This window comes from Plectrocnemia conspersa, unplaced genomic scaffold (genome assembly GCF_051122295.1).
Source record: "Plectrocnemia conspersa isolate PC_06_02 unplaced genomic scaffold, ASM5112229v1 ptg000006l, whole genome shotgun sequence".
NCBI lineage: Eukaryota > Metazoa > Arthropoda > Insecta > Trichoptera > Polycentropodidae > Plectrocnemia > Plectrocnemia conspersa.
Genome location: NW_028277170.1, coordinates 15391181 through 15414402, shown reverse-complemented (window position 1 = coordinate 15414402; position 23222 = coordinate 15391181). Strand labels below are relative to the sequence as shown.

At 32.1% G+C, this 23222-nt stretch overlaps 1 protein-coding gene and 2 long non-coding RNA genes across 9 annotated transcripts in view; 2 read left to right on the top strand and 1 right to left on the bottom strand.

The window, feature by feature from the left end:
- The window catches only part of trio (trio Rho guanine nucleotide exchange factor), a 323623-nt gene that overhangs the window by 5954 nt on the left and 294447 nt on the right, over positions 1-23222 (bottom strand). For 4 of the 7 annotated variants that reach the window (XM_088188194.1, XM_088188195.1, XM_088188196.1 and 1 more), the window contains exons 26-35: positions 18227-18299; positions 13906-13999; positions 13665-13835; positions 13057-13134; positions 11660-12027; positions 11275-11467; positions 10893-11090; positions 10629-10820; positions 10330-10565; positions 2686-2878 (exon numbers count right to left, since the gene is read on the bottom strand). In XM_088188194.1, coding sequence (XP_088044320.1) covers positions 2686-2878; positions 10330-10565; positions 10629-10820; positions 10893-11090; positions 11275-11467; positions 11660-12027; positions 13057-13134; positions 13665-13835; positions 13906-13999; positions 18227-18299 — 1796 coding nt within the window. Of the gene's footprint in view, positions 1-2685; positions 2879-10329; positions 10566-10628; positions 10821-10892; positions 11091-11274; positions 11468-11659; positions 12028-12808; positions 12896-13056; positions 13135-13664; positions 13836-13905; positions 14000-18226; positions 18300-23222 lie in introns of all 7 variants that reach the window. The other 3 variants (XM_088188191.1, XM_088188192.1, XM_088188193.1) reach the window with 1 other exon arrangement.
- Positions 3354-4747, top strand: LOC148234335 (uncharacterized). Its single transcript, XR_015810118.1, has 2 exons — positions 3354-3505; positions 3586-4747. It is a non-coding gene; the product is annotated as an uncharacterized LOC148234335 (long non-coding RNA).
- LOC148234334 (uncharacterized) lies at positions 14193-16332 on the top strand. Its single transcript, XR_015810119.1, has 3 exons — positions 14193-14941; positions 15031-15091; positions 16198-16332. It is a non-coding gene; the product is annotated as an uncharacterized LOC148234334 (long non-coding RNA).

Here is a 23222-nt window from a genome sequence, read left to right as displayed (position 1 = left end):
AGAATCTGTAAATATTACGATAGCACTTAAAAGTTAAGTCTTCAGAGCATTTATATAATAATTTATTAAAATATCCCTTTTTCGCATTTTTACTACACATAGACTAGGAAAGGTTTATCATACTTTTAGCATTTCATTTTTATAATATTTCCGAACGATGTTTTCACATTTTAGTGGTTCAAAGTAGTAAATTATTCACATCAAATAAAACCTCGCAAATCAGTGAATACCACAGCTAATGAAAATCTGTATATTTGTCGCAACAAGATGTAGCAAAAGTCTGCAACAAGTGTAATAGTAAAACTTGCGAAAAAGAGTACTCAATTAAAATATATTTTGAAATAGTATAAAAATATGATATATAGCGCGGGTTCCCAACCTATACGTGTTAAAATATAGATTAAGTAGAATACAATTTTGGTTTTCACTTCACTTAAACTACCACAAGAAGTGAAGATATTATGGAAAAGATAAATACGTTTCTTGAGACTGAAAGTCAAAAAAATGTCTGTGGGGGTTGTACAGTAAAAAAAAAACCCACTGCATAAATCATCGATATACTCTTGCAGTAAGGCTCTTTTAACTCCTCTGTAAGAGGTACTTGATCTGCTGATAAAATTTGTGAATTACGTCAAATCTGGAGAGCGTCATAACTGTACAAATAAATACATTCTTCTTTTCTACACTGCTATGGTTTGTGAATTCCGTTGACAGATAAACTCAACTTGTTCATGGAAGTGCAAGGAAGCACGACCTTGTCGCTTACTTTAATGACAAAATTCAGTTGAAAAGAACTGCTAATCTAGAAGATATATTAGAATAAATATAGGGTCTACTTGAAACTTCGGGATAAGGAAACAAACATCATTTAAGATATTCTCAGTGGTAGATGAATCTAAGGGTTAAGTAAATTAAAATATAAAAGGCGATCCCGAATCCCTTGAAAACCAACTTCTGTTCTGACAGAAGAAGATGCTTTAGCACGAGATGTATTGATAGATTTGCGAAACGATTCCCGGGCACTAAACTTGTTCCATAAAAAAATGGTGTCTCAATTCTGGTGTATTATGTATCAGTCATAAGCAAATGTGACGATGCTTACATTGCAAGTTTTACTTCCATTTGCGTCTACGTATCTCTGGAAGAGTGAATTTTCAACGTTGTTTTATTTGTAATACAAAAGAAAAAAACGTTGAGAACGATAAAAAGTTGAGGTTATCAAAAATCTATCCATTGAAATTATAGTACTGAAAACCCTATTTTTGTTGCGTAGTCTTTGCCCCAATAGACGTATTGGGGACACGGGTCACTTGGCTATTATAAAAAGAACTGAGAAGGGTTGGGAGCCTGTGATATACAGTAGCAACTATTGATTCTATTCAAGTTTTAGAAATAAATTAATTCCATAATACAGTCAACCATTTTATCATGCAAATAGCAATAATCATGCTTATTATTGTTTGCGATTAATTTTTTAATTGCATTTTTATTTAGAGATCATGTTTTTTTTACGTATTTAGATATTTAGTTGTCACTTATAACAACTGTGTTTATAAGACTTTTGTATATTATTATTTTTATATAGTTTATTAATTGAATACATTGTTTTAAATGGGTGCTACTTAACAAGGAGTAATTTTGAGAGATATGTAAATTTAAATAAATATTTTGTTTCATAAAATGAAGTGTTTGTGCATTTATGTAAGGTAAATCTTTAGATTTTTCTTCAGAAAAGGATTCATTGCAGAGTTATTCATAAGGTGTTCACTGTTCTATTCTGTGCAACAGTAATGCATAAACAATTCGTTTTATGAAATAATTATTTTATATATTGCTCATTTAAATTGTCCTCGTTTTAAATTAGGTGTGCCATAGATTTCTTAATAATTTGAAAGCTAAAATAATTTATGTTTATTGATGAGAACAATGAAGAGCAAACGAAAAATAAAACAATCCAAATAGTTTTAAATAGAAATATAAAGCAAGAAGTATCTGACATAAGCATTTGTATTATTATAGTATTTTTTAGATGGTGTTATAATAATTAAGTAGATAGTATAAAACTCTTTTTCTTTTTTGAAAAATCTGATCGCTTAATTAAAAAGATGTATATTTAAATAAAACTCAACACAAATAGAATAATAAATATATGTACACAGTAATACATTGATTTATTTATTAGTATACATTTATCTAAAATAATGTATTTTAATTTATATACATGTAAAAATATGATTTAATCGTTGGTGAAAATACTTTAATCAGATTTTGCAAAACTTGAAAAAGATATATTTTTAATGTTTATATAAATTTTTTCAGAGAATATTTATGAGCCAAAGGTTTCTGTAACTACATTATTCATTTTAATACGTCATTAATGACGTTATAATTTATTTTCATTAAAAAAACAACATTAAACAGGTATTTCTTATAAGTGTATATATTTAATATTTCTTTGACGATCTGTTAATTAATATCGATAATCCCGAAGTATGTTACATTATTTTCTTAATTAATGTAGTCCTTGAAATCATTGGTTCAGATGTTAGTCTACGATAAGTTGTTAGTAGTAGCAGGTTAGGTTAATTTAAAAAAGTTTGTTTCAATAGATGCATGCCGTTTTATATGTTATGTTGCCAATGAAGACTACTTTTGAAGATCTGTTGCTTTGCGTATTCAACTCACCAATGCATCAGTGTTCGTTTCAGACCACCGTCTTTGCGGGGCCTCGAGGTCATTGAACGTATTATTGTTAAATTTTGGCGGAGGGGGAGGTGAGGGAATGTCAATGGTGTTGGCCTTTGTGTGGGGCCTTGTCACGCGGGGCGCTGGACCTTCGTCGCTTTCACATTTTCCGTCCCAGCTTGGTAGGCTCCATCTGATCGATTGACAATACGAGGAAAACAAAAAGTAAATTAAAAATAAAATAATAAAATTTAACACATAAATAAGAAAAGGATGTTTCAAGTGCAACTTGTTAACAGATCCGGAGAAGGTAAAACTAATACTGATCAAGTGGTATATAAGTCAGCATTAAAATTAGGACATCATTGATTTATTTACTGACTGAACAAATATTTAGTCTTTCTCTTATCTCAACTCACAGCGTTATAATAAAATAGGAAATAATCCAATAATTTAGATTTTGTAATCAGTAGAGATACGTGATTATCGCGTTTTGCGATAAATGCGAAATAAAAGCGATAAACGTGATATATGCGAAATTGTTGCGAAATTGTTGAAATATGTGAATAGACGTGAAAAAATTAAAATCGCAAAATAATTATTCCAAATATCGATTCTCAATGTCTATGGTCAGTCTGCCCGAACTCTAGTCATAGACCACAGACAATAAGTTAAGCTGCTTAACTTATTGTCTGTGGTCTATGACGCTACATTGACATTCGCATCTTTTGAGGTTATGTGTTGTTGACATATGCACGCGAGCATACGTTCAGAACTGTTTTCTTCCACAAATTAATGAATTATTCGTCACAATCTCATGGTGAGTTTACATGTCAAAGATTATTTTATTTTACTTATTACAACGTTTATTAAATATTAATATTATATGTATTTTTTCAGTTTCAACAATATGGGTCGAGCAAATGTTGATATTAAAGAAAGAGCTGCAGCATACAAAAAAGATGGTTTTTATATAAATGATGACAATAATTTGATGTGCCGGCATTGTAATTGTCAGTTAGATTGGAAAAAGAAAGATAATTTAACCAAACATTTACAATCAAATAGCCATAAAAAAAGAGTTTCAAAACCTTCCACAAGTCATACTCGTCAATCAACAATTCCAAACATTGTAGTCAAAAGGCAAGAAAAATCTGCATTTATAAAAAATACCGTTAGCATGTGTCTTAAAGCTAACATACCGCTAGCAAAGTTAGACCATCCTGCAGTGCGACAATATTTTAGTCAATATGTCCAGGGATCTGGTGAATTACCGTGTGCAGATCATTTACGGAGAACATATGTTCCAATATGTGGAGCAGATATGAAGAAAGAAATATTAGAAGAAATAAAAAACAAACCTCTTGTAATAATAGTGGATGAAACTTCTGATAAAATGGGACGATGTGTGTTTGCAGTTTTATTTAAAACAGTGTTACCTGCAAGTGAACAAAATGTGTATTTAGCATCATGTAATTTTTTAGATACAGCTAATGCTACGACGTGCTCGCAAACAATAGTAGATACTCTTAAAGAGTATGAAATTTCGTATTCTGATATTGTAGGATTTGTATCAGATTCAGCGCCATATATGACAGCTTGTTATAAAAGCCTCAATGTTTTAATTGGCAATAAAATGCTTCATTTTCAATGCTGGGCTCACAAAATTAGTTTGGTGGGAAATACATTCATGAAAGAGTTGAAATTGCTGAATGAATACATTAGTAAACTAAAAATAGCATTTTTGCATTCCAGAAAAATGAAATCAAATTATATTGCATTTTTGCAAATATCATACCCAGATCTTCCAGCGGTGCTATTTCCAAGTCCAGTCATAACTCGCTGGAAATCATGGTTCAAATCAGTTAGATATTTGGACACTTATTTTGATGCCTTAATTAATTTTTTTAAAAGCTCGGAATTAAGAAATGTTACAAAAGAAAAAATCATTGAATTATATGAGTCCGATACAATTAGATTAAAAATTGAATGTAAATATGTTAGCGAAATATGCGATAAATTTACCAATTTAATGAACAAACTGGAAGGATCTTTGTACCCCTTTTCTCATTTATTGTGGGAAGAAATTATGGGGATAAAAGATTCCTTAAATTACAATATGGGTGGCATTTTTCCTATCGAAACACAAAACTTACTTCTTGAAAGTAATGAAAATACAAAAAAAGATTTAATAAATATGCTCAAGGAAGCTTCCGGTAAAGCTCTATTGAAACTCGAGTCTCATTTATCTATAAATGAGACTAATCTTTTTTATGAATCATTAAACCAACTGTTCAATCCATCTGTAGCTGGAAGTAAATGCAATTTCCAAAGCGACGAAGTACTATTATTATTTAGGAATTTACCTCTATTTTCGATATTAACAACGATCCAATGTTTAGAGGGTTATTCACATTTTTTTAATAATTTAGTATCTAGTATTAAAAGTGGAGTAAAAACAGACACACTCCAACTCTTACTTGCCACAAAAATAAAACATGTGGAATTTGGTAATGCGGCCATACAATCAATTTGGTGTCCTGCAAACAGTGTAGATGCAGAACGCTACTTTAGCACTTATAATTTAGTTGTCACTGATCGTCGTACTAGACTTAAGGAATCATCCATTGAGACATGTTCTATGCTATATTTTAATAAATTTTAATGTCTTTTATATTAATAAAGAAATTCTCATCTATTTACTTATTTTTTAATGTTTTCTACTACTGAATTGCATATTTTATATTAAATTATGTTTAAAATAAATTAATTAAAATAATAAACGCTAAATAGATGCTAAAAATTGTTACTTTATTTGCTCCAAAACGCTAAATTGTAACATCAAAATGCTATTTTTTTCGAAAATAGATGCTAAAAACACGTATCTCTAGTAATCAGGTTTAATTTGACTATTATCAGAAAATAGTAAAAGCGTCAATCAAGTTATTTCACTACTAGAAAAAAAATATCTGCCAGCAAAAATGTGTTCTACACAATCACTGTAACATATATATTCTAAAAATAGCAAGAATGATAAAGGTTTTGCTTTAAAATATAAGAATAGCATAAAAATATATATTTCAAGCTGAAGTATCCAAAATAAGAAAACAGTGGAAAAATATTAAGATAAAATTATATATGTTCTAGATTTGTTATTTGAATAATATGTACAAGGATGGTAACAGTCTGCAAAGAAGGTGCACTTGTAAAAAGTAAACATATAGCACAAAATAAATAAACGGTTATGATAGGTTCAGAGTTTTCATTTTTTATTCTAGTTGAATAAATAACGTCATACGTCATATTTTTTTTATACACAATTAGATTTGAAATTTTATTTTATTTCTTTACAATAACAAAATAGTCCCAATCGAAAACCAATCCAAAGTTAATTTTTCAGTTTAAACTACATACATTTATATAGTATACAGTGAAATATGCATAAATTGTCCATTACATGTTACATCAAGTACATCAAGTTACATACGTTTATAAATATATATATATTCACATACATATATTTAAATATATATACGTTACAATATATGTATGTATAGGTTTATGCCATGTAGGAAACATTTAAAAATAATTATCGGTTCAGCCCAAAGGTTATAACCAGTCCTATTCAAAATGTTAACCGTTCACACAGAATATACCAATAATTATTATAATATTTATTATAAAAGCACACAACGTGAATAACAAACATCTATGAACATCACCAGCAATTAAGTCAATGTGCTCATCATATATATGAATATAAAAAAATAATAGTAATGGAATTTTATTTAACATAAATTGTATTGTATATACAAAATTATATAAAGTATATTAAAATCATATTTCATACCTTTACATAAAAAATTAGAATTCCATTAGAATTATTGTTATTTTAAATATTTTATTGGACTTTGAATATGAATATTAATAATATTAAACACTAACATATGTCAAGCATTCAATGGATTAAAACGAGACTTCTGTGAATCAACCTCTTAAGTTTTTTAAAATTTAATTATCATGACTATTTCTGCAACATTTGCATCTAACATATATATGTATTAATATACTAGAAATAATACTTATTACATCTACACCGTTTTTAAGCTATTTCACAGATGAAGGAATTATTTTAGAGAGCATCAGTAAAACAAGTATATAAATAAATATCCAATGTAATGGAGATGTAAAGTTTAGTAGAATAAAAAAATAAATATACAATTAAATTGGCATGCATAAATAACTAATATATAAAAAAAATAACATACACTAATAATAATAATAGTACTAAGTAATAGTTAAATAATTTCATTAAAACATTAAGTACATTTATATAATGTTAATGTTAGTAAAGTTTAATAATAAATAGTACAGATGCAAGTAGAGCATAAGTAATTACGGTACATAAATAAATATGTACAACAAATATTTAAATACTTGGTTATGTAATATATTATATTAATAATCGTAAATATACGTTATATCGTGCATGTGTTAATATTATATTAAGATTTTTATTTTAGTAATATAATACGTTTACAACCTCATAGCCCGATTTAAGATATACACGAAATAAACCAAAAATTCAAACCCCAATTCACTCATATATATACACCATTTGATGACACAACCTTTGATTATATATTTTCTAATTATAATCAAATATGCATAGTTTATCATATACAATATTTTTATGAGAGGTGATAGATAAGTTTTTATAGTGAAGAAGAGGGATTTTTTAAAACAAATTAGAAGTGTTTGTTATGCATATAGCACTGGAAGGCGATCGTCGCCAAAAATGACCGGTTAACGTTACTACAACATATAACTAGTTTGAAGTATCCTTAACTGACACTCTCATATGATAAATAATTTTGAAGTGTATGAGTGCTAATGCCATTTAGTAACCAGGAAGTTGAACTGGAGTTTTATAACGATTAGGATTAGCTGTACTTGGGAGAATGATTTCTTATTATTAATATATAAAGGAATCTTTAAAAACTACTGCGATAAATATAATTTATATGAAGATTTCAAAGCATTAAATGATATAAGAAAAACATTTATCAATGCTCTTCATTCCATGAGCTTATTTACTTCTTTACCACATATATTTTTAGAATACAATTTTACAATTAAAACATTATAGATAAAACTAATTTATTAAAAAGCGAAACAAATATCGAAAGCACACGTTCAGAAATATAAGATTAGACGATATATTTAGCTTCTGTTCAATGATAAATCATTAGTTCAATCACAATATTGTCATTTTTATACCATTTTTATACCGTTTATAAATATGCGAGCACATGTATATATATATATATACATATAAGAAAATACAAAGCATAGAATTAATATAAATTATAAGTTAAATTAACTAAAATTACGATACAATAATATTAAATCAATATTTTTAGAATGACGCTTTCCCTTCATTTAAAATATTACAAATGAGATTTAACATATACATTGCCTTATATGTAATTGTTACATTAATTATATTTTAAATTATATAAATAATTAAATATATTAATACCTAACCTAAATTAAAAAATAGCAAATTAATGACATGGGAATGAGCAAGGCGATGTCCAATGACCAATCGCCGAAATACGCACTTTGAAAGGGATATTTTTGATCAATAAATAATAGATTTTTAAAACAAATTAGCATTTGAGGAAACAAAAGTTTAATTTTAACAATTATATTTTAACTTTAACGATAATCTAAAATATAACATAACCGTTTCTCATTTTGGAAGCACATGCATGCACACACGCAAATATATTTAAATTTATTTTTATATATATTTTGTACAAATCAAAAATATATATTATATATAATTATAATATCAACGACGTAGCATCGTCTATTTACACGCTTCATTCCAGCGAGTGTTTCTCGTCGCCTTCGTCGTTAAATTCATCCACTCGGGTGAGTATGGTATGGTCCCTTCGATGGATTTCTAAATTTTGTGTTTCAGTCCGTGAGCCGTGCGTCGGCAAAAACTTTAATACCGACCGATAATCGGTCTTCATCATAGCAATTGTTGGACAGTGTCCTCTGATTTTTATTATTAATTTTAATCCACGCATTTGAGTTTTCATTTAATAATTTTTATTTATTTTTATAAACGTTATATAATAAATACGTAAGTATATATAAGCATTTTTCAAAATTCATCAAGTCCCGATTGGAAATAATTAAAAATACAAAAATTATCGCATCATCGTATACAAAAAATATTTACTTTTTTATATTTAAACTAAGCGGACGATTCTCGCTGACCCTCATCTTTCCTTTTTTAAATTTATGTTTTATTAGTATATATATATATTCGGTTTTAAAAATTGAAAAAAGTAAATAGCGCTAAAATATTTGATGTACAAAAGAGTTTTTTAGTTATTTAGTTTAGTATTTTTCTTCAATCCGGAAAAGAAATATTAGTTAAATAATTGCAGCTATGAAGTAATGATACTAAAGGGTTTAAAATGTCGTAAAATATGATTCGGTGATAAACATGTCCTCAAAAATCAGCCAAAGTTAAGCTTATTATTCGACACTGCATTCATTGCGAGTTTTAATTAGGTAAAATAAACACCTAGTAAGTTCAGTTGTAAATCATTAAGCATGTGAACCAAAGGCGATATTTTGAACGTTAATGAACGGTTTTCTTCTGGTGTACAATGAAAACACCCATCAACTTCACACGAGTTAAAATGGTGCAAAGACACCATGTTGCAATATTCGGGAAATGGTTTGAATTTTTTTGTAAGTTACTGTACTCCGAAATCCAATGTATTAGTTTTTGCTACTTTGGCTAAAATTGTCTGATTCAACGTCGATATTGAAAAAATAATCAGATAATTTATAATGGGCTATAGAGTATATGCTTCAGGAGTGAGTAACATATTTTTATTATGTAATACATCGACAATTAGATAGTAATCCCAAAAGGCTCGGCAACGGAAAGGTTAATAGTTAGATTATTGTCTTTCGTTGCATCCAAGTATTTCTTTAGATATTGATTTTTAAAATTACTTAGGATTTGACTAAACTTACTTGGCGATTACTATGAAATTATTTTAGGGACAACTTAAACTCATTTGTACATCTATTTATTAATACAAATTTCAACATTTCACTCATAATTTACTTAGTACCACTCCTAAAAGTAAATCTTTATATTTTGTGTTAATTAATTCATATACATGCGATTAGTTATTTTAATGTAAATCAAATACAAAATTAAAATGATCTAAAATTATTTAAAAAAATTAAAAGTATTTTTTACTATCTAATTAAATTAAAATAAAATAATGGGTCAATTTATATATGTATAAATATGAATGGTCCACTTGCTGCAGTGCATATCATAGGTATTTAACAATTGGCGGTTTCAAACGGTGGTATTTTTATTTATATAAGTAATAATAACTTTTTAAATACAAGATTCATTCGGCTAATTAATCAGTTCATGCTCAGGCGTTCCGGAGCCCTGTTTTCATTATATCGCAAAATCAATTGGAAAAAAGACGATAGGAAACAAAGTAGTAAATTAGTTTGGTTATATTAGTATAAGAGCAAAAAAATGTGTTCTTTGCCGTTGTTGTTTAATCATCTGAGCTGTCTACTCACTTAGAGGACTCTTGAGTCGATGTTTGACAAGTGAGCTTTTTCTGGTAAGCTATCGGGCTTTGGATGGCCTTGAGGAAGTCGCGCTGGGTTTGCAGAATACCCAGAATCGTGCTGACCCACTGCTCTCTAACGGTGTCGTCGGGGGCCTTGCACACAATGCTGAAGCCCTGTCGCTGCGGGTCGAACGACTGCAGAGTGAACCGCCCATTATCTTCAGACATGTACATCTTATTAACCTTAAAAATAATTTAAATTAACATAGTGCTTTATTATTTTCTTATTAAAAATATATTACATACTTGAATATGGGTTTTATAATTATACGAAGGACTAGTAAATTGCGTTTTCTTTCCGAACGCTTCAGAGAATATAATACTTTGTTCGAAAAGGAAAACTTGAAGCTCGCGGGCCTTGCTGCCGCTCGTATCGCTGACGTCTGTGCACATTAACGGTCCACGCAATAAAAGTTTTCCCTGCGCAGTTATTTTACCCTTCGCAAAATAAAATATACATTATTATAATTTTTATATCTGTTTAAAAGTAAAAAAAGCAAAGATACTAACGTCGAATCCCTGCAAGCGTCCAACGTCCATCATATCGTTAGCGTCTTTCGGAATCTTGGAAGTTATTTGAACGGCTTGGCGTAATGCATGCAAAGCCTGCGAATTGATTCCGGCACGTTCGGACAGACGGAGCACCTCTCGCACGAGCAGATGGTACTTTTGAATGCGTTGAACTGGTTTGATTAACAGATCGCATAACTGAAATAGGTTTTAAAACATTAGAACTTTAATTCGTATTTGACATATTTCCTTAGGTCATTCGGAAAATAATTAGTTATCTATCGAAGGCTTCAAATGTAAACCTGATTTGGTTTATATTTATATATATATATATTTACAACTTTTTCCGAAAGATCCATAAGCAATTTAACATTGATATTACCTGTAGTTTATGTCCCATCTTTTGGCGCAGTTCTTCGAAGTAAGAAAAGTTGTATTCGGATACAATGCACTCGGACATTGGTTTGTTTTGGCAGTAGACAATGTACATGTGCAATCTACGCTCGCAGCGCAGGAACAATGGACCCAAATATTCCGGCTTTGCAATACATTTACGGAGTTCGACCAGCAAAAAGCTAGAATAAAACGTTCAATGCTCAGGTGCGCTCGAATTGCATTTTGCGTAAACAAACGTTAACGCTGTTGCAAACGTAATAGCATTAACACACCATAAAGTATGATTTACATTCGCTATAGCTGTTAATTATAAATCGCTCGCATTTAATGTTATAAATAAGTAAAATAAATTGATTGTGAATGATACTAACTCTCTGTGCCACTCGTAAATGGCTTGAATGTTTCCGAAAACCATCTTTACTTTTCCAGTGCTGAGTGCTTCGGGTATTGGAATGCTGCATTTAGGATCGCGCATAAGTACTAAGTATCCTTCGCAAATTAACTTTAAATCTTCAACATATTTCTCCTCAGTCTCTACCAGTTCGTTGAGAACATATTTCCGTTTACGCAGGGCAGATTCAGCGCTGTCGTTACTGTCGTCTTCGGCTTCGGTTGCCTCTTCGCTCACAGCACCTATCGGGTTTTCCGCCCCAATCTCTAACATCCAATTCTGCGGCAGCGGATTTATTTCAGCGTTAGCGTTGGACTGATTGCCGCTGCTGCCCGAGTTATGTTGCTCCTGAAATGAGTGATTCAATTAATGAAAATATCATGATAATATTTGTGATACTAAAAACATCAATTATTACGAGAGGAAAAAGATTTTTCGAGGTTCTTAAATGAATTATTGCTATATTAAATCATATTTAAATGCTTTTAAGTTTAGATTATTAGTTACTTAAAAACAAACTACGACAATCTAAGAATTTTGGATTATATTTTTCTCTTTTTCATTAATGTGTGTATATAACGTTATTCAAATGATAGTGATTTTCACATCACTATCACATTGATTAACTTAAAAGCATTAATCAGATTTGGGCACACAGTAAGGGCTTTCAATACATATTTAATGTTGGTATTTTGGCTTATTTTTTAATACCTAAACACAAGTATTGATTCAATACAAGTGTCAGTAAATCGACGGTAGCAAATTAGTCATTCATGTAATGCAATGAAGTTCTAAAACACTTAAAAATCAAACGTCAACGAAACACCGTGGATTATGTTAAATAGTAGTCAAAGTGCGATCTGAAAATCATGCATATTGCTTAAAAAATTAAATTTACTATCTACAAAAAATTGTAAATTATTGAATATAACATCTACTTCAAACTTAATAATAATAATTTAAAGCAAATATGATGTGAAATTGTTCGCATAAATTCTTGCTATAACTGTAAAATAAAAATTTAAATCATAAAAACTACAAAAATTAAAAAAACGAACATGTCATGCAAAATGCGACGAAGTAAAAAAATCAAACAAACGTCGAAATGCATATGAACTGTTAGGCAAACCATTCGTTCTTTGACAATCTGTTCTATTTCAGCTATGTCCGCTGGTGGATTATCAGTGTCCATTGACTTGAGCGAGAGTGCCGATGTCTGAAAGGTCCGGTTTTGGTTTAGTTTACTTATGTTTACATTTAAAAACTAATATGTTATTATCCAAAAATTATGTATAAACGACCAATAAGACTGAAACGTCATCTACATATATTTGAATAAATATGTACATATGTTATTTTTATACTGATGCAACTCACCCTCTTAGGCTGAGATGATAAAATTGGTAAAGAGTTTAGAGATGACGATGGCGGAACAGGTTGCAATAACGTCGGATCCTGAAATTTAAAGAAAAGGTACTCACATTATACAAAATATTAAAAGTTAGATTAAATCTTAAGAGTGCTATGAAACTATTCATATTGCATACTTACTGGAGTGACAGACAGACATCACAATTACTCCGGTTTATTTTTGAACACATTTATAGAATTTTTTTTTTCTATATATGTGTTCAAAAAATAAACTGGAGTAATGATAAGTATATAGAGCTAACAGTAGGGGCGTAAACCAAAACTTGCCATCTCTTTCTAAATTATGAATAATGATGAAACTGATAGCTCTCGAACTGACTGTGTTAACGCAAATATAGTATAAACTCGCATTCGATGATTAATTTCAATGAGCTTCACTCTTTTACTACTAAAAACAAGTACAGCGGACATTTTGAGCTACTGATATTGATACGTAAGTTATATGTAAAGTATATATAATATAATAGGGTAAGTTTTAGATGTTTTATTGTACTTTTAAGCTATTGATTTACCTCATTCTGGTATATTTGGAAACATATCCTGAAAGTACATACCTGGATTGGTTTCATAGGCGGTGGAAGTTCAACGAGCGTTTCATCTTCGCCTTCGTCCATCATAACACCAGGTGTTGTCGAACCGCGGCCTGCCCTTATGGCATCGTCGTCAGAGCCGTTCTCGTTGTCGGCCTCACTGACGCTCGTCTTGCTCATTTCAGCAAATGGCGACTAATAGAAACGAATAAATTAGAGATCCACAAAAAAACAATATAATTAATATGGTGATGAGATAACGTACTTCAAATCGCTTATCAGTTCCAGTCTTCTTTAGCGGCGGTTCCGCAGGTTTTTCCACTTTACCTTGGAATTTTCTAAGTGGGAGCCATTTGCGTCTGAAATTAGATTTCAAAATTAATACCACCTAAGTTATTGACATTTAAAGGAATGTAGACTATAAGGATAATCGCGGGATTGTGAGCGCAAATCCGAATTTATTTGAAACAGCTGCCAGCCTCTCTAGATTCTATCTACTAACTTTCGTATTATTTTCACATCTATTTTGTAGTGTGGCAACACTGGACGATTATAATCAAATAAATATTAAAAAGGTTATTATTAGGTGAATTTATGTATTAAATTGATATTAAATTTAAGACCAGTTTTGTGTTGCTGACAAATACATATGTTGACGTCCGTTTCGTCTTTTGTATGCGTTCGCGAACACAGTCATACAGCGTTCGGGAATGGCTTCGATCGTCGTTACGAAGTGATCGGACAACGCCGATCTCAATAAAGGTTTACACACAAACCCACGTTTTTGGATTCAGACCTAAGCACTAACCAGCACACGTATCCCTACACGCAACAAATTGGTCCTTCTACCCGGATTCGTTAGACGACGTTTACACGTCGCGAAGGTCTGAACAACGTCGTAACCCCAACGACGAACGAACTTTGAGACGCAGAGCCATGTAGCGCTACAGCTGTCAGGTTACGATAATACGCCAGTTGGGCGCCTCAGTAGAGACACTCCCGGGAAAACACGCCGTTTGCCGAAATGGTATTTTTTAAATCAAAAATGACCGCCATTTTGGGAGTTCGCAGAATCGCAATTTGGGAGCGTCAAGTCGCTCGTAGCACGAGCCAGCGGGTCCACCAGCTGGTCCCCGAAACTGACGCAGTGGAGCGCCGGTAAATGCGCGCCCCAGGAAGCTGTCGCAAACCATGTGAAGCCTCACCAGGACCCCTAGTCCCAAGAAGCTGCAGTCAAATCACCTGGAGCACCACCAGGACGCCGAGTCCCGGGAAGCAGTCGCATCCAGCAGGAAAGAAAGGTTAGTTTCGATCATCCTAACTCAACTTCCTATCCAAAAAACAGTTTGTTTACATTTTAATTAATATAAATAATTTGTATCAATTTCAGTCTACGACAACATGGAGTTGTTGATCAACCACAGGGCGTGCCTCAAAAGCGAGTTAACGAGGTTTGGCAAACTGTTAATCGCTGATTCCATCAATATCCAAAGGATCAATTTCAAAGTTTTGATATAGCGAAGAGTCTGTCCATGCTGGACAGATTCCTCGCTGTCCAGCAACAAATTAGGTTACTAGATGCCGAGGGTTACAATGAAGAAGTCGATGCTTTTGAGGATAGCTATTATGATATTCTCAACCTGGAAAAATTGGTGCTGAAAGATCAGCCGAAAGCGCAATGGGAACCAATTCCTAATTAGTACAGGTTAACGCAGCCAGCAGTTGTCATTTCAACTTTCAATGGCTCCCGGACTAAGTGGGTGGTCTTCCGCGACACTTTTTCTCACTTAGTACACAACAACCCGGAACTAAGTGAAATTCACAAATTTTGTTACCTAAAAAATGCACTTTTAGGTAGCGCAGCCAGGGTCATAGAACTCTTTCAGTTTAGTCCCGAAAACTACAATTCCGCATGGGAAAGACTTCTAGGCCGTTTTGTCTTTAGGCAAACTGTTTTTAAACATCTGGCTGCTCTTCAGGACCTGAAACCAATTCAGATAGCTTCATCGCAGTCCCTATTTGAATTGGTGGTAACAGTCCTGACGAACTTCGCTGCTTTAAAAAGGTTAGGGCAAGACATCAAGGATATCACGGTGGTGTCTATGATGGTTCGGCGTCTCGATAATCTGTCCAAACAGGCATGGGAGAGTCGGCAAACAGAATCCGTTCTGCCTACGCTCAGACAGCTCGTGGAGTTCCTCACTCTACGAGCTCAATCCTTACAATATTGCCTGTTTGCATCGTTGCATACAATCAAGGCAGATTGGTACTGTGACAAATCATGTGCAGACAGTCGAAGAAGACTATTTCCTTTCGCACAAAAATATCAGTCAGCTTGAGGAAACAAAGCCTCAAGTACATCATCATCATTCGAGCCCTCCTGCATCGTCGCATACATTCAAGTCGGTACCGGTGCTGTTACAAATCATGTGCAGACAATCGAAGAAGATTGTTTCCTTGCTCACAAACAAACGGTTTCTCAAAAATCTGATCCTTGGCCTCCTCCTGATCGGCACACCTCAACAGCTCTTCCACAGCAGGACGCTTTGGCTTACAGGGGGACGTAGCTGTACCATCAGATGCAAGGTTCTGGACCTGGTGGTCTACCGAGCACTCGTCAGAACTACAAGGATGGAGAATACAGCTGCTGTCGAATTCACAAACCTGCTGTATGCGTCGTCAAGGAAGATGACCTGTAACCTTGCTATGGGTGATCAGTCTTGTTGAGACGATTCATCTATAGTCTATTTATTTTCAAGAGTCAGTGCGCAAGAACATTGTTTAACGCGTAATCAAAATGTGCTCTTAAATTTCTGCCTTGTGATTGGTCGTTCTCAATGAAACGATTGATCTTACGGCGAACGACCAATCACAGGGCAGAAATTTAAAAGCATGTTATGATTACGCGTTAAACAATGTTCTTGCGCACTGACTCTTGAAAATAAATAGACTATAAGTTCCGATGAACTAATTCGTGTAGTGACAAAAACAAATAGTGGCACAAGTAAAAGTGTGTACAGTGCAAGATATTTTATGTTTCATTTATTGATAATTTAAATATGTATCATATCTCTTGCTTTTATTAAATTTATAATTTAGCCATGTTGCAAACCAAATAATTCTAATTTAGTTGGGTATCAAACCTTTTTTTTAAAACTATTTATGGTATTTTATGTCTTGATTTTAAAATTTAATTTGGTTTAAATTTACATTTCAATTATTATTGTCTAAAAATGAACGAATGCTTGCAGTTTGTATTGTGTAACAATCTAGTACAAACAATCCAAATGTATATGGTGTGCAATAATATATACACAAATTCACTATTGCAGGAACCTGTAACATACTTTTCTTTACAACTTTATGTTGTGTTACTAACATTAAATCTTTTACAACTTTTTTATAAAGTGCTACTAACATTAATATTTTCTTCGTATTTATTGGGGTTTAGCGTTAATTACTTGTTCTGTTTTTGTTATTATTTTAAACATCGCATCCTCACAGGGTGTAATGTGAGGACAAACACTTGTAAGACCCGCTGATGTGCCCGTCATTATAAAACTAATGTTTTATGGTAAGGGGTATGTTGACAACCGTTTCGCCTTTTGTATGTGTTCCGGAATGTCCCCGATTTGACAGCAGTCGGCTCCGATCGTCGTTACGCCGATCTCAATAAAGATTTACACACAAACCCACGTTTTTGAATTCAGACCTAAGCACTAACCAGCACGCGTATCCCTACACGCAACATGTTTTTAAATGGATTATGCGTTTTAAATGAAACGGCGAAAACCCACAATTGCTTGTATTACTTTTATTCTTATAGCATAAAAGTCACTAGTAATACAATAAAGAATCCATTCCTCTGCCATTAATTAATATAAGTTAATCTTCCGTTGTACGTTGCATTACAACGACAAGCACAATTAACAACTAAAAAGTACACAGTGAGACGCTGGACTGAAATCAGTGAAATCTATTTTTATTAATTATTACAGCTTATAATCAATATATGTCGCTATGGACGACCTAGTTCGACTTTATTTTTATCAGCGAGATTAGGAAAATCTAGGATATCCTAATCTGTGGTAATCATCAGAATTAATTATAATTATAAATTACTCATTAATTACGATCTTCCAGACAGAATAGAAATTTAAAAAAAAAACATTAAGGTCTATATGTGATTCGAACTCAGGTTTTTCAGGTATTAGTCACCGACTTATACCGCTGGTCTATAATAATAGTGAATTGAAGCGAAAGTCCGACCAGCTTCGTAGTTACTAATGGATCGAAACTCCTCAGCCTTACGCAACTATTATACTAAACGAGGGCTGGTCTAAAGGCGACAACAATGGAACATAAACAGGTATATTTGGATTATAATTATAATTAAGGAATATGAAAGGTACAATCCTTATCATTAAGACTACTACAAAGAAAGAATAATATTTCATGTCATCCTCTATTGTGTTCTGACGACGATAGGCGGAACACATGTGAGTTTATTGGATACATATCGCATGTATCCGTCTATTAGGTTAAAGGATAAAAGAAAGTCAAACTATTAAATATCAAGAACTCACCCGCTGAAACCACGCCGCTTGTTAACCGGGCTGGACGTATTCACCGTGCTAGATCCTTCACCAACCGCTGCATCTGTAAAAAGTAGAAAAAAAAATTAAGTAAGATTTAAAAAATATGATATATAGTACATTTCAGGATGTAGCCTGCAGGCGTATTTATATAATTTTCAATGTTGCAAAACTGTTACGAGCAAGGTTGATCTGATATTATCAAAGAAATCCTTATAAGGAAATGATGCCATCTGGCGCTGACCTCGCTCACTTTGGATTATTAGGAAAGTTTTGGAACGAGCATCTGATGATAATGTTAAAATGACCAAGGTAAATAGGTAACACATTACTAGCCTATAAAGTTGTATCTATTATCATGTTTCATAGGATCGTTTTTTAGCCAGAGTATGAAATATAGATATGTATTTTTAATAATAATAAAATGCGGATGTATGTATTTAAGAAATGAATTGGTAGAAGTAGGTGTGTACATATTTCAATTAGGTAAAGGTAATTAAGTGAGAGCTAATATTTATTAAGTATAAAATGTCTGATTTTTTTAAGTATTAAATTTGAGTCGATATCTCTGACGTTTCACTTTGACAGATTAGTTTATTTTTATTGCGAAGGTGCATCATCACTATTTCAAATGATTTGGTTCCTAATTATTTTTTTAAATAAATTGTGAAACCATAGATAAGTAAAAAAACAAACGTTTCCTCGACGTATTTGGTTTGTAAGCGACGTTTGAGTCCTGTTCTTGTCATTTTAATATTGATAATGTAGTGGACACTGATACATCTCAAGTCAGTATGCTAGTTATGATAATTGTCGCTCAGATGAGTATTTCGTTCATTCTGGAATACCACAGGATCTAATCTGAGTTCTCTGCTCTTTTTGATGGTCGATAAAGAATCGACTAGCTTTCAGCACCGCCAAGTGTTGTTACATTTTTTAGACCCCCTTGTCCGGCGAAATTCTCTTACAGCTTACAGAGGTATTTTAAGTGGAAATGTTCCATCGATGACTTGGGAGTGACGTTTGACGAAGATTTTTTCGCATATCGCCAAAGTTTACGATAAGCCGTTGAATATGCTCGGCTTCGTTATGCGGAGCGCGTGTCACTTTATCAATTCATTGCCGATTTTTATAACTCTACGATATGCTATTCGTAGCGTCCTCGAATAAGGCTTTATTGTTTGGAATCTCAGTAAAGCAAAATACTCCTTCTTTTTAGAGAGGATTAAAACAATTTTTTTTAGATAATAAATCTCTGAACGTTTGTACTCAATAAGACAAGTTGTTAAGAGGTAGTGTTGACGATGTCTCGATATCAGTCAATGCTTAGCGACTTTCTTCTGCGAGTATTAGAGTGCCCAAGAGATTTGCGATCGCGTCTCTTATTCCTGGGCGTCGCGGCCAGGATATCAGCGCTTGAGAACGCACCTCTTGCACGAGCTATCGGCGATAGCTACGAGGAGCTACAAAAAAAATATGTGGGATGGTGCTCATATATTTTAGGTGTGCACCATTATTGTTATTTCTTTTAATGTATATTTTGTGTAAAACTTTTTTACTCCAAAGCAGAATTTCATTAGATATTTCTTAAATAGTCACACATACATTATCTATCGGTAGAGTTTGGTCTGCCGTTGCGACCTATATCCATAATCAGCAGCAAGCAAGAATAGTTTACATGCGCATCTCTTCCGTCTGCATGCAGATTAAAGAGCGAAATAAAATTCCTAGAACTTTATTTATAAACATCCCTCGTATAATGAGTCACCTGATACAATATCGAAGTCAAAGAAATATATACCTTTATAGAGAAAGAGATGTCTTTATACATATAAGATGAAGGTTTTCAAAATCAGGTTAGTGTTGTATATTTTTATAATCGCCTCGAACTTACCATTGTGCAAGAATATTCCTTTAATACATTGCAAAAACAGATACATATCCCCAGATTATGTAGTTTCACTTCACGTTTGTGCATAAAGAAATAAATGACGACTTCTTATATTTGTCTCCATCTCGAGCTATCCGAATTTCATTAAAAAATCGATGTTATGTCAAACAAACTTATGTATATAGGTCAGCGAACTTTTTAGGCAGAAGTGGCAAATACGATTTTTATTCATATTTAACTATTTATTATTTAGTCACATTTTGAAACAAACTGCTTTTTAATTCCGAGATTGTTTTGATATATCAACAACTAAACGGTTCAGGGGTATTCAACTCGCGGCGCGCGTACCAATATTGTGAAAAATATATTATTTTCTCCTACATTATCTGTTAAAAAAACTAGTTAAATGAAAAGAAAAAAATAATGAAGTAAACGTTTTATGAAAAAAATATTGACGACTATCTTTTGTTAAAAAAAATAAAGCATTATGTTTGCTTTGCATAAAATCTTAATATTTAAAGGCATTATGTTTGGATATATAATGAAATTTGACTTTCATAATTTTATAACGATATAATGAAAAATATAAAGATCGACAATTTTTTATTTCATAATAAACGTCCAATATTGATAAGTAACATAGTAAAAGTTTATGTATAGATTCGGAATTAAAATATTAAGTCTGCACTTTACCGATATTCCGAATCAAACATACAAAAGGTTTTTTGAAAACCCAACAAGATTATTATGGCATTTTTGTTTTATAAAATCTGAGCCTGTACGATATACATATAAAGTATAGAAAGCTACCATATTGTTTGGATAAAAGGAATTCCATTCTAGGAATCTAAAACTCTAATTGACATAAAATACAAACGTTTGGAGTTTGCAGCAGCATCCAATTATAATTCAATCGATAGAAACAATATGTACATATTGACACTGTAAATGTACAATGCAACGTTGGTTCGCACACCAAATGTTTGTTTATTATTATATTTTTTTTTTATTAAATGTTTATTAATATATTTTTGATAACATCTGGGTATTTATATTATTCATTTTCCCCAAGAAACTGATTCGATTCAGGTGTTTATGAAATAAATTATTTGCTTAAAATAAAGTAAACAAATGATACAATTACCTGTGCATATCTGGGTAAATATTTTAAAAGTTTGTTGTCACCACATAATATAAGATCTATTCATTATACTACGATTGTCATGCATTTATTGAGTTCGCTCTAAATATTCTCAACACATAATTTAAAGACTAGTGCTAAGAAATAATTTTTGATGACAAGCCACAAATTTCCGACCCGTGATTCAATGATAATTTTAGTAGAAAAATAACACTACAGTGAATATGTAATCGAAAAAATATATATTATTTTTATTAGACGAAAAAAATGTAGTTATTGCTAACTCTCTCGTTAGCATTAAAATGTTAATAAATTAAAGCAATATCAATTTTAAATTTACATATTTAGTACTCAATATTCTGCAGCATATCTAGACTAACCTTCATAATTGATTTAACAGTACAAAAACTTAACACCAAATTACTTTGGCCGAGTAATTCAAGATCAAAGATGTCTCACAAATGTTTAGACCCACAGATATCACAGTGCAAATGACTCATGGAAAAGTCTACGATTATTATATATACGGCATGAAAAAATGTGTTTTTAGATGTCACATCTCGCGATTATTGTCAGCCAAGATGACAGCAGGCTTTACCGCACGGCGGTTATCGGTTTACTGAGGTGGCTTTGCTAGCGGCCAGCAGATCGATTCCTCGTTCGAACGGAGCCGTTCTAGCGGAAAATCCTTTTTCACAGGTGAAAGGACACATCTCCTGAAAAGGACGCGTCGCTCTTTGATGAAGTATGCACCGTGACATGGAAGCGAACCTGCTGGGGTGGACGGGCGAGCGTTAACAAATGTCATACAATGGTGAGGATACGATAGTAATATTCACATGTACCGCAGCAATTGTCACATCGCTTTGAACTTGGTCGAAGTTTCAGTATTACGCAGTGGTGGAACTACATGGTTAAAGTTACCTATCAAAAGCTTGTTGAAACATTTTGAGCTTTACTCAAATGCATCAATCACTATTAGATAAACTACTAGACATAATGAAAGCCTTTAAAGAAAAAAACATTTACTATATGGAAAATTTAATAAAAAATTAAATTACGTCCCTGATTCTAAATCATAAGTTCTCGGGTTATCAGAAAATCTTAAATTTTTTTTTTTAAATATGTCATTTCAATGAAATCACATCGGAATACATTTTCACCGGCAGATATATAATATTTTTACCAGTGAAAATATAATTTATTTAGCAGGTGCTAGTAAAATGATATGATTTAAACTTTACGTAATATATACATTTACATACTTATATTATTATCAACTCACAAACTGACGGCGATATTTTAAACAACCGCTGGTATTTAATACAGTAAAAGATGGTATTAGTCGCCGAGTATTGATTTGAAAGACCTGTGTTCGAATCACATAAAGATCTTGGTTAGGGATTCCAATCCCGGGCCAAAATTTTGATCCCGGGATTTCGGTATTGCAATTAGTCGATCCCGGGATCCCGGGACCAGTCCCGGGATAATTTTCATGTTATTTTATCGATAAAAATAATTTAAAATGAATAATACAATATATTTTTACATCCGTTTTTTATAACGTACAATGTATAAAGTACGTATAATTTTAGTCTTGGATTTAAAATAGAAAATAATATAATAAAAAAAAAAGGGAAGGTCTTATTTATTTATTTGAGAAGATAAAAAATGAACTTTTGACAATGTATGTACATATGTACATTCATAGACACAATTAATGGAAAACATAATTTTGAAAAAAACTCACGAAGTAACACCAAAGCATCAAGCGTTTCATCATTTAGCCTTGATCTGATTTTGGTTCCTAAGCAGCCTGCAGCTGAAAAAGCACGTTCAGACTCACAGCCTCAAAGATTCACAGATGACACGTGCAACTCGCGCAAGTTTGTATACGAAATATAACGATTTTGTAAATAATAATTCGATTGTGCTTGATAAATCAATCAATCCAA